At 39.1% G+C, this 12,508-nt stretch overlaps 1 protein-coding gene across 1 annotated transcript in view; it reads left to right on the top strand.

Annotated features, from left to right (window-relative positions):
• Positions 1–12,113, top strand: part of UVSSA (UV stimulated scaffold protein A) — a 49,243-nt gene extending 37,130 nt beyond the window's left edge. Inside the window, exons 10-13 of the mRNA XM_082282680.1 lie at positions 1,193–1,376; positions 2,235–2,346; positions 6,724–6,907; positions 10,083–12,113. Of these exons, the coding sequence (XP_082138806.1) occupies positions 1,193–1,376; positions 2,235–2,346; positions 6,724–6,907; positions 10,083–10,176 (574 nt within the window). The 3' untranslated portion in view covers positions 10,177–12,113. The remainder of the gene's footprint in view (positions 1–1,192; positions 1,377–2,234; positions 2,347–6,723; positions 6,908–10,082) is intronic.
• The last annotated feature ends 395 nt before the right edge of the window (positions 12,114–12,508 follow it).

Below are 12,508 nucleotides of genomic sequence, written 5' to 3'. Positions count from 1 at the left end.
AGGCGACGTCTCAGAAGTAGGAATGGCACCCAAGGATATTAGTGAGTGAGAGGAATTGGATATGGATAGAGTAAATCCTCGCAAATAATGCTGTAACAGATTGGGTCGAAGAACGATGTGGAAGAAAGGGATTGGAAAGTGTGGTTTAGGAATTTTATCTCCTTATCAAGACATCTGTCATCTAGGTATCTCCATCTTGCTTGTAATGAGCAGCAGACATGCAGGCTGCAGGCTTTTTCCCATAATTTAGCTGTATTTTTTTCCACTTTAATTTCATATTTCCTTAAATTTGAGGTGGGATTGTTGTTGTTAACTTCAGATATCTTAAAATTAGATAACTAAGCTGAAGCTGGTCATCCTGATTTCTTGTCATTATTAGGAGAAAGAAACATTTACCTTCAGAGGGATAGTCATTGCCTCCTAAGTTTAGCATCTAAAATGAGTCAGGTAATTGCTCTCTGGGGTTGCCTGTTCTTCACTACAGTCTATTGGCAGCTTAGGGTGGCTAAAATGAAATTATATGAATGCTGTTGAGAAAATCTTTGTTTGCCTATATGTAAGGTCTTTAATTTTAAAATAAATTTTCAGTGGATTAGCTTAATTTCCTAGAGGAACACCTGGTAATTTCTCAGATTTATAGACACCATATAGGAGAACCTGGAAGAAAGAATCTGTACGAGGCTCAGCTGATTGCTGTTTCCCTTGGTCTCAGTACATTGCAATATCCTCTGGTGTCAGCTTCTGCTTCTCTACTGCTGCAGGAGTCCAGCTGTCAGGAATAAGATCAGATAGGTTAAGATCAAACTGTTTCCTCCTTGATCTGTCTTCTGTGCTTAATCATAGAAGTATTTTGTTATGAAGAATGTTAAGTACAGAATTACAAAGTTATTCACTGAATCTGGAAATTGGATAACTGACTCTGGTTGTCAGATCATGAGCTAAGGCTAGGACTTGTAATACCTTAGCAGGTTAAACAGGAAATCAATACTAGACAGGCTTTGTTATATTTTAAAGATATCTTCATAATACAGAAGCCATATGAAAGACTGGTAGATTCCTAAGGGGTGTTTTTTAATTCACTAGTAAAGCTTCTCTTCCTTTCACATGTGAGTTTAGCACAGGTTGATAATGGCATCTCTGTGTGTTTTCTTACAATTTGTCTGTGAATTATTTTCATTTGTTTTTTTCCCAGATTTACCTCTGAGCATCGATTTTGGGCACCCTGTGAAGTAGAGGAAGAAGTGGAAAATAAAGAAATAACAGAAATGTTAAAAACCAGGTATATAACATTTGCTGGCAAGTTTGAACCGGTAAAACATAAATGTCGAGCACCAATGCCTGATGGAAGTCTGTGTGAAAGACAAGATCGGATTAAGGTAGGTACCAAGTCACATAACTTCCAAGATCTGTGCTATATGGAGAAGATCTTAAAACATCCATAAAAGTTTATTTGACATTGTAAGTATAGTTCAAGGGAGTGGAAGAACATTGTGTTGGAGGAGTTAAATGTTAATATGTGCTTCATATGGGAAACATCCTTTTGGTAAAGAAGCTGTAAACATTTGAATAACTCTCAAATGTTTTTGGCATTCATTGTAGGTTATTTGGGTTTTATTTATTACTGTGATGTGTGAGTACCTGGCAGTAAGGTAGAGATAGTCAGTTCTTTGCTGGAAATTTTTCCTCACTCGGAGGCATATTTGGTATTAACTGTTTCTCGAAACTTCTATGTTTGAGGGGCAAAGAAATTTTATTTACAAATTAAGTTTTATTAGGTCTAAGTTCTACACAGCTTCAAATTACGACCACTGTTGAGCAGAACTGCTTTGCTTAAATACTTTGTTCTAGTATCCCTGTTCTTCCTGTATTATCTGAGATTGAGGGATCTAACTATACTTCAGTACTTTTAATGGGGTTGTTAGAGGATAGGGATATAGCATAAACAACAACATATGATGGAACATTGGTGCCCTAGTTCCAGACTTGGCAGGATGTACTACCTGGTCTCTTGAAACTGGATATTTGTATCAACAAGAGCTTATTTCTTTGAGATTCTGAATATATTAAAACTCATGACATTTATGGGATCCTGATGCTTTTTGAAGAGGACTGGGAATCAGGTGTGGTTTTGTTGCTCAATTCCAGTGTCCAGTTTTAAGCTGTGTTGAATAAAATGTAAACATTTTCTTTTCATTCAAAAACTGTGAGATTTTTTCCCCCCTTTCTCCCTCAAGTGCCCTTTCCATGGAAAGATAATACCTCGGGATGACTCTGGGATTCCTGTAAATGCAGAGGACAGAGCCAGAGAAGAGAAGATAAAGTTTGAGAAGCAAGCGGCCCAGCCAGGTCTGTGTCTGAATAGCATCTTAAAAAAAATAAAAATTACAAAAAATACTAGGCAGAAGTGGGAGATAGCTGTTACCTATGTTGCTCCTAACCAAATTCTCTCAGTTGCATTCCTGTTGATTTTAATTTGCTGCTCATTTGCAGTGGTTCTTGCTTATGAGATAAATATGGATACATGTGTAGACAGAAAAAGGTTAACATTGCATTTGTGCTTTATTTCCAGTGGCTTTTGTAATGTTCCCAACACTGCTCAGAAAGACAAGTCATAGCCTTTGTCTTAAGGAACATGTTTATCAAGGATGATTAGACCTCTTCCCTGGGAAATGCTTGACAGTAATTGTTCCTGTGCTTCTGCAAAGTACTTGTCTAATCTTGCTGGTCCCTAACAGTTGTGATTTATGCAATATAAGGATAATATTATTGGGATCATTGTGTTACCACCAATATTGGGAGGGCGTGCCGGATTTTGTTTTTAAACAATTGGGAATGGGCAACAAAACTATTGGCCTTCTCCTTGCATCCTGGTTGCAGCTTTCAGGTGTGGGAGAAGAAGGCTCCTTCTTCCCCGAGATTATTTGGGCATTTTTAGCCAGGGTGCAGCTCTGGACTGGTAGGTGAGGAATGCAGGCAGTGAACAAAACAGCAGAAAATGAGTACACAGTCAGGAAGACTTCCAGGGGAATAAGAGATTTTCTTGCAACAGTACAACTAAACCTCATTAATGATGGACAGAAGATACCTGGGGGATTGCAACCAGGAAGCTACTGGAAGTTGATGCACTGCAAAGGAAGATGGGAGAGAGGGATCTATCCAGCAGAGTGTATAATTGGAGGGGACAGCTTTTCTTTAAATTACCTTCCTCCAGCAGGTCTTAGTTTTCTCTGGTTTGAGCTATTTATTCTCAGTGAGTATTCTGCATTCTAATTAAACTCACCCATAGGCATTAGCATTTTGATATCCTATACTATACTCCCTTGAAGGAGTTCCCTCTTAAGGTTTGACTGACTTGGTGTTTCACAGTTACACATATTATTAATGAACCTACTGAACCTTCCATAAAACCTCTTGAGAGCCTAAGGAACAGTTGTTGATCTGTATTCAAAAAGGTCCCTGTGGAATGAATGTGCATTTGAACATAGAGCTGACCTACCCAGTGTCCTTTAATACTTGTTTGACCATCTTTGAGTGACTGGGCTTGGTGATTACAGCACCACACCAGTGCAGCAATTACTGAACACCTTCTGGTATTTGCAGGTGTCCAAGTGCTACATTTGCATATAGTTGCCATCCCTGTCCAGGCAGAATAAGTGTTCTAAACTGGTATCCAGCCAGCATCACAGACACTGTTGGACTGTCACTGGCAAACCAGGACAGGGGTGTGGATGTTGTGTTAAAAAGGAAAGTTCCCTGTGAAACTGAAACTAGCAAATTAAACTGATAAGTGTTCTGGAAATCTCCAACTAGAAACTAACATTCTGGTATAAAAATCACTTGGACTGAAAAATATTGATTTTTTTTTTCCTGTGAAATTGCCATTGCTTGAGGCTAGACATAGTATTTATTTTTATTACAGTGTCAGCTTGGTGTTGTTAGAGGCTTCTCACCTCTGGTCCACAAGGATGTGTATGTTAGTCCCAAACTAGTGTTGGCATTGCTCCTTGTGTTATTGAGTGTGGTTGTTAAGCTGAGATGTCACACAAAGGTCCATCCCATCTGGCGGGGGACTTACTGCACAAGCTGTGGCACTTAATTTATGTTTCAAAACCTTCCATGTTTCTAAAGCCACACATATACCAGATGTCAATAAATACTTCTATACACTGTTTTTTGTTGCTTTCTTTTTTCCTGTGCCTCACTATCTTGTGGTTTGGAGGAGTGTGTTTGGTTGGTTTTCAGTGGTGTTTGGTTTTGGGGTTTTTTTGGTTACAAAGGTCTGGAAGCAAATCTAAGCAATGCTGCTATGGGAAATACACAACTGGGAACTCACTGGACAGTCAGGAACTGTTTGATTGACAACATCATTAATGATGGCAATTTGAAAAATCTGGAAAAAAACACTAAAATTTAGGGATCAGTTGTATGGTTAAATTACACCAAAATTCTTCTCGCATACTGGATAGTAGGTTTATTTCTATCTTTGTGTGATTAAAGGGGGAAACAGCTATATAAAAGTAATATGGTTTGTGTGCTAATGACTGTGTTTTGTCAACACTGTCATTGTTATTATGGAGCATTTATTATCCTAGTACAAAATTTTAAACTCTAGCTGATGTCCACAAAAAGGTGCTTTAGGCTCTTCAGTCCTGAAACAAGTGAATCAGGTGAGATTATGCTGACCTGCTAATCTGCAGCGTTCATCCTTTTCCAATAGTTCGCACACAGGAGCAAATTAAGTGCCTATTTTTTGTGTCAGCCCTGAAGAGTATCTGGTTTTTCAGCCCTTAGTGACTTGTTAACAAACAGGTATCAGGACAGGCTGGTGAAGGCAGGCCGCTGGCCACTCAGATGTGAAATAGCATCTCTTTACTAACTACAGTATTGATTCCCGCCTACCCTTGCAAACTGTGTAATTTTCTTTTCCCTGCTGCTAAACTCAGTAACAATGTATGAAGAGCTTTAGGGGCCCATCAATGCTCAAAACCCCTGCTCTTCCCTGGCATTCTATTGATTTTTCTCAAAAGCTTTTAAATTGCTCCTTCATTTTACTCAAATGCTCATTTCATCTCTACTGGATGCCGGCATTTTTTCGTTGTGTTTAAACAATTGCTCCATTCACGGGGTTCCTAAACTGTGACGCCTTGTTATTACTGGGAGATAAACTGTTTAGACAGTTTTCCTTAATCTTGGATTAATCGTTCCTGTATCTGAATTGTGCTGTTCTGTATTCCCTCACTTCAAAAAAAAAAATAAAGTCTGTGAGGTCTTATGATCTATCAAGTATACGTGTTCTATTTTCTCCCTTTGTAACTCTCCTCTGCAGCTATTGAACAGCTTCGTTTTGCTCATGCTTTTTGGCATGTGGGATTTTAATCAGTCCTTGCTTACATGTATGATGGTAGTTTAGATCTAACCTTTCCTTGGAAAATTGCTCTGGCATTCCTTAATACCATGTTCTTAAGTGAGGACATTGCCTCTGACCTTCCTGAAATGTTGTTAGCAGTGTTTGTCACACTCAGTGACAATCTTGGTGTATAAATGAAGCTGTATAGTCCTTTAGGACTGTTTATATTTCTATATCTACAAAGATGTTAAGTAAGAGTAGTAGATATTTGGTGTTACAATATCTGCAGGCAAGAAGGGCTGACTGTCATAAGGGAAACTATGACAAATGACGGGCACTTACTGTTGTTAAACTATAGAATTCTGGCATTTATGCCGAGTTTGGACCATGCTCTTTTTGAAGTAGTACTTCCTACATTTTTTTCCAACCCATATGCTCAAGTTCTCTACAATGCAGTGAAATGTTTCTAAATTTCCCCTTGGCGGATGTCATCCTCCAGCCACATTTTTACTTGGTACGATGCAACCTTATTCTGATACACAAGACTCCACACTGAAGGTAAAAGACTATGGCTTCCTCAAACAGTCCACAGTCTTAACTTGTTCATGCTTTTTCCTCTGGTGGCATCTAGGATCAGAATCCACTTAGAATGTATTCTTTGATTCTGAAGCATTAAGGTTTTGATAAAATGTAGAACAAGATTTTGTTAGGATAAATTAACCTGTGCCATTGTCAAGAGAAGAAACTTGATTTAGGTAATTAAACTGAGCCAATGTGAGATACCTAGAAAGTAGTGTCTTTTTAGATGCAAAATGAGGCTCAAGGCAACAGGGTCATGTTGTTCTACTCAAGAATTTTATGCAGATGTCAGATACCAGTTCATATTTTGAAGTAAATATTATTGATGAAAAGAAGTCACAAAGTTGTCACCCCTACTCTGCTCAAAAGTTGATCTATTCCATTTTTTTAGGTTTATTTTTAAGCTTATTCAGAATCTATTTCTTGCAGATAAGGTCCTCAGCTACATTGTTGGCACTTTCAATTTCTAAATAATAATCACTGTGTTTATTCACCTCTCCTACATGGAATAGTTTCCTTGGAACTTTGCTGCTGTGCTACTGCAAAAACTTAAGTCTTCCTACAGAACAGTTTTATACACAGCAGCAACTAATGCATAGTAACCCCAGACTGGCAGGGCTTTTTCATCAAGATCTGTCATTTTGGGAAACTGCTTTATCCTCTCTTTCCTTTGCGTATGCAGCTTAGATCGCAGTGACTCTGCCCTCGCCCATTGGTGACAAGAACCTGTTCCTTGGGAGACTGCAAGTACTCCCTGGGTTTGGAGTTTCAAAGTCCATGTTTTGTCTTTTAAACAGAGTGGCGAGATCCAGAATTTATGAGAGAAGTTGAAGCTGCTACAGGACTGGATCTTGGTTCCTCTAAAAGTAATGGAAAAGGACAGAAAAAGAAAGGGAAGAAGCAAAAATATCCAAATCTGACAGACCTGAAGCAACAGGCTAACACTTCTCGTTCCCGGCTTGAGAAGAAAGTCTTCAATAAGTAAGATACTTCCATTCTCTAAAGCCTGTTAAATTACTGTTTCTGTTTGATTCAACAGTACTTTCTGTTTCTACACTAACATGCACTTACTAAACTTCTTGGCTAACTGCAAGCAAGAATGTCTTCTATATGTCTGGAGGGTAAAAAATAGCAGGTACTGATGACCCAGGTTATTTCTTTGAGAGTGATTTTCAACTAATTTGCAAAATTTCCCTATGAAAGACTTTTTACATCCTGTCTCAATTTTTTTTAAACCCTTCAGTTGCTGGGTTGGCTTCTCTGGATGATCATTTATTAGTCAGGCACAGCAGCTCAGGTGGATGTGGGAACCTGCCAGCCAGTCCCAAATGGGCTTTAGAACATACAGTAGCTCCATCTGTCCACTATTAACACCATTTCTGATGCCTGTTCTTGCTTAGATGTGGCTACAACATAAATTTGCCCAAGTGTGCTCTGGTCTTTATCAAATAGGAAGCAGCTGCAGCTATTTAAAGAGTTTCATATGTAAAAAATGAAGTAGTCAAAGGAAAGTGAAGTGTAAAGTTGTCGAATCAAAAAAAGCAAAATTATTATTATTATTATTATTATTATTATTGTATCATTAATGGTGGGTTATTCCCTAAATATATTGGATGAGCTGAACAGCATCCGAGACACAATATTTGTTTAAACTCAGTTTTCCCTTCTCTGATGTAATAGTTATAAAAACAAAGCCAAATCCACATTGCTTTTAGTTACGGAAATAGCACGTTTTCTGTGAAATTCTCATGTCACCTGGTCTTAGTTAGAAGTCAGAGACATACAGTTCTAATGATTAGAATTTCATATCATGGTTTACTGTGGTTTGTGCTAATGATTTTGAGTGTGTATTAGTGCCAGGCATAGGGAATCAAACCTGTCATGTTTTTAATAGGTTTCATGCTTTGCAGCACTAAACAAGATGATAACCTTGACTCCTTATAACAACCCCAAATTACTTGAAATGTGTAGGTGATAAACCTGGGCTCTAGTCTGCCAATAAAGCTAAGTGAAATTGCACACAGATCATCAAAGTGGGATCTCATTTCATTTACAGTATCACACAATCCACTGGTGCTAATGTAAAACCTACATGACATGAAAGTGTCAAGGCCACTCTGCACTGCTAAAGGCTCACTTTTCTCCTACCAATTAGGTAATATTTGAAGTGCAAAACCATGACCACATTTTCCTTACTCTGGTAACTTTATTGGCAGAATTTTGTTAAACGTATACCTTGTCCTGGGTGTTTTTTCAGAATGTTGGTTTTCATTGCAGTTGCTGCTGAGAAAATCTTTAATCCCACCATTTAGAGCATTTTTAAGAAGAAACCTCTGTTTTCCAAAATTTCAAAATGGCTTTGGAAATGAAGCCATTACAGAGAACAGTTACCAAACCAGAAGTCGGCTTGTTTCTTGGAGACAAACCTGGGACCAGAGCTGGAATAGTGTGTAGGGGCTGATCCTGAAAGAGGCTGGGGACCACTACCCAGGTGCATGACTTACCTTCATTTTCCTGCACAGCTTGCAACATCCTGAGAAGTGATAAAGGCAGACTGTGATAATGTAGAGTCTTAACAGCACTGGCCTTGAAACCATCCACTTGTGTGATGGAACTTGCCAAACTTGTAGAAATCAAAGGAGACATCAGTCAGTGCCCTGCTTTCAAATGGGGCACAGTCCCTCAAACCAAGCCTGTAGCTGCTCTACCTCCCACATCAGCAGAGCAGCCAGGTCTTTACCTGGAGATATGTTAGGAGATAACATCCTTCATAGGCAGGGTGACAGCTGAGAACACCTGCAAACACCAGCCTCAGATAGCTGAGCTTTTGTGCCAGAGACATCTAAAGTAACCAGTGAAAATCAGAACTTCAGAATCCAGTGAGGAACAAAAATCCCGAGGCAAGGTGCCCTTGGCTCTGTGCAACAGTTGCTCTGAGTTTCTGAGGGGGCAGATGTTCACAACAGAACATTTTCCTGACTGCTTCTGCTGCATTTCTTTTGCTTTCTTACCCCTCTGGATTCATGAACACATTCCTCTGCCTTACCAGTTAGAGGATATAGGGGCCTGCTGTCTCTCTGCCTTTTATGACAATCTCCTACTCCTCCTGTTTATGCTGTCTAGGCATCATTTTCCTCACCCTCAAAATCTCAGCTGTGTGATCTTCACTCAAAAGTTTGTGGAGGGGAAAAAAGTGCAGGTGTCTTCACTTACCAGCTCAGAAGCATTGCAGCCCCTCGCAAAAGAAATTTCTGGGCACATCTTTACTGGGAGGAAACAATGGCAGCCAATAAGGCAGCAACAGGGAGACAGACAGGCCTTCACTGGATTTGGGAGCACCAGAAAGCTTAGCAGCTCTGCATTTCGTTCCTTCACTTCGTTTTTGAATCTGAAGAACGTTCCAGAGCCTTCTTCAAGCACAGCAGGAGAGGCAGAGGGTTCAAGTGCTTGCCCATCCCGAGGCAGCAGAGATCACTTTATATATGAATGAGGTATTGGACAGACTGTCGTGCCTGTGCTAATCTCTAAGCACTTCTGCAGCAGTAGCCTGTGTCTCTGTAGAGAGATACACAATAATCTCTGGTGTCTTCCTAAACTGGAGTTGTTCTTGCACATTAAAAGCTGCTGCTCAGGAATGGGGATGCTGCTGGTGTGAGCAAAAAATAACTCAGCCCACATCTGATGAAACAGGATTTTATAACATGTGGAAGTCGCTAAATGAGTTCGTGAAGTGAGCAGCAAACCCTTCCCTCATAAAAACATTCTAGATTAAGAGTTAGATTTCATAAGGGTTTCTAAGTGTTAATTTTTTAAGATCTTGTTAGATATTTTTAGTTATTTTTTCACTGAGAGCAGTTAGGTGCTTTTGTAAATCAAACTTGCCCTGTGTGGCTCTAAGAAATAATGCTGGGAGGGTGGAATACACAGCCATTAAACTGAAAGACTTGAATTTGTTTACTCCTGTTAATAAAATCATTGCTGAATTAAACTATTTATATTGCTGCAGCTAATTTAGTTAACAAGACAAATTTGTTCAGCCTCATCAATGCCATGCTCAGAAGCCTGGTAGTGATTAATCTAATTCCCCAACATTCATAAACATTCTCTGAGATTGAGTAGACTCAACATAGCTGTTACTGTTTTGTTTCTCTTTCAGAGGTGCCATGAAACGGGTCGTGAAAGCCATGAACCGGGTGGACCAAAGGAAGCACGAGAAGTTTGCCAACCAGTTTAATTATGCTCTGAATTAAATTGTTAATCACCTTTGTCCTTCTTTTATTACAAAAGTGCAACTGCAAAACCCTTAATCAAAGATATTTGTATTTACACTACAATACTTTGCTAGGCACATTGTTACAGGTGTCATTTTTAAATAGTTTCCAAGTTTAACTTATTTGATAATGAATATTAATTTGGGGAAAGATGTGGTAGTATAGAATGGAATGCATTTAAAAAGTTTATAATTATACATGAAATAGAGGTGTTTTATGACTTGTACATAATTGGGGTAAACTGTTCAGGTTTTGGGGCTTGATTCTTTTCCTTCCTAAGGGACTCATGTAATTTATACCTCCTTTGCCAACATGTGTGTTTAATTTTCCAGTTTTCTGCCTTCAGAAAAAAAGATACCTTAAAAACAATTTGATTGCTGCCAGGAATGGCAATGCACAGAGCATTTGCTCAGCCTACTGCTGTATAAAGTGAGCCACGTCAAGGAGCACAGCAGCTCCTGCAGTACCTCTACAAACATCTTGGTACACAAAAAAAAAAAAAAAAATCTGAATCAATTGCTGCCTTCAGATGAGGAATAGAGTAGAGTTTGATTTCTGCAAACTGAATTCCAGGAGCTAAGTCAGTCCTGGTAGCTGCGGCACAGATGGAAAAGCTGAAATGGCAAAGAGCATCCTGGCCTGCTTCTTGTCTTCCCAAGATGGTATCCCAATATCTTTCAGAACTCCTGGAAAGCACATTGTGAAAGTCTGTAGATATACACAGAAAATGCTCCAGTTTAACTGCTGTCAAAAAAGCTCTAGTATGAAGTGAAAATAAGAGGTTTAAAAAAATCATTCAAGTGACACACTGATCTAGTGGCAGTAGTGAACTGCCTGGCTTGGATCAGATAAAATTACACCAGGCTAAGCCTGAGAGTGTGTCTAAGGACCCAGAAACAAACACAAACATTTGGACTCCTCTAGCTCCAGAGAGTTAATGTGCAGGTGGATCCAGTGTGGGTTGTAGTTCTTGGCTGGGTACTTAAACAAATCTCCCAAACTTGTTTGCTGGCTATAGTCAAGGAGAGTGAATGAAACAATGACCAGTTGTGCTCTTGCAACATTTCATACAGCTTTATGGGTAAAGAAAACCCAGACAATCAGGAAGGTGGTGTTTAAAAATCAATTTCAAAGTGACCCACAAAAGTCTTCAATAAAATACTCATTAAAAATTAGAATGGATTCTCTATAGCATGGGCTTAGTCATTCACCTGTTGGAGCTGTTTCCTCATGGTAAGGAGACTCTAAAACTCTGGAAAGTGGTAACAACTGAGTGTAGCTTCTGCCCACCTCAGACACAAGCTAATTTACAGTTCTGCCAAATACTTTCTGACTTGCACAAGTACTGCATAGAAAGCCATTAATGCTGTCTTTTGATGATTTATCTTGCAAGAGCTCTGTAATTTTGACAGGTTGATGTATTTCTGAAATACCAAAAATAAAACAAATAAAGAGCCAGAATTTTGCATAATATTTACTGACTGCGCTGGAAAGTAAAATCACTTCTACTAATGTGGCAGTGAAGATTTCAGGTGAAAATGTGGATAAGGACAAACCAAGTTCATCATCAAGTCAGTTGAATCAGCTGCTAAACTGATTTGATTTCATACTAAAGACAAAGTCGCACACCCACAAAAAAATAGGAAACATACAAACACAACAACTCTACCACCTCACACATGAGAATGTGATAGTGATCATTGGGTGTTGGGATCCCCAAACTTAACTGACACTTGCTGATTAATGTTCAAAGAGCCACATCTTTCTCTGAAGGTCCAGTATACCTTCACTAAATAGAAGTCCTTTTAAGTTCAAAAATTCAAAATAGATCAGTCTACCTTTTAGAAACATCACACTTTTTGTGTGTCAGTTTACTTACAGCAGTTTACAAATTTGAGCTCCGTGGGCTCACCGGTTCAAATGTTGCCCAACTGTCCCTGTGACATTTCTACTGGAACTTTTCTATTCCTGTCCTCAGGGCTTCTGGGAAAAAAAAATAAATACAAGTATCATTCACATAATCTCTGAGTGTGGTTTTGTCTTTAAACTCACTCCAACACCTTTGCAATTGTACTTCTGCTTACAGGGGATGCTGTGTATGATTCCCAGGTGCCTGAACACCTTGGGGTGATTTGGCCCTTGCAGTGGTGGTGAGGTGAATGGTTGTTACACAGATTGAATATTGTGTATCTGAAGGGACTCTGAGCTGAAGTGAGCTGTGCTGGTGCATCTAAATCATCCTTTTTTAACTAGGGTTGTGTCCATGGGAAAACGAGGACTGTAAGCAAAGACTTCTGCATGGTTATTGTTA

This window comes from Coloeus monedula, assembly GCF_965178545.1.
Source record: "Coloeus monedula genome assembly, chromosome: 5".
NCBI lineage: Eukaryota > Metazoa > Chordata > Aves > Passeriformes > Corvidae > Coloeus > Coloeus monedula.
The sequence above is the reverse complement of the archived record's forward strand: the minus strand, read 5'-3'. Positions and strand labels throughout refer to the sequence as shown.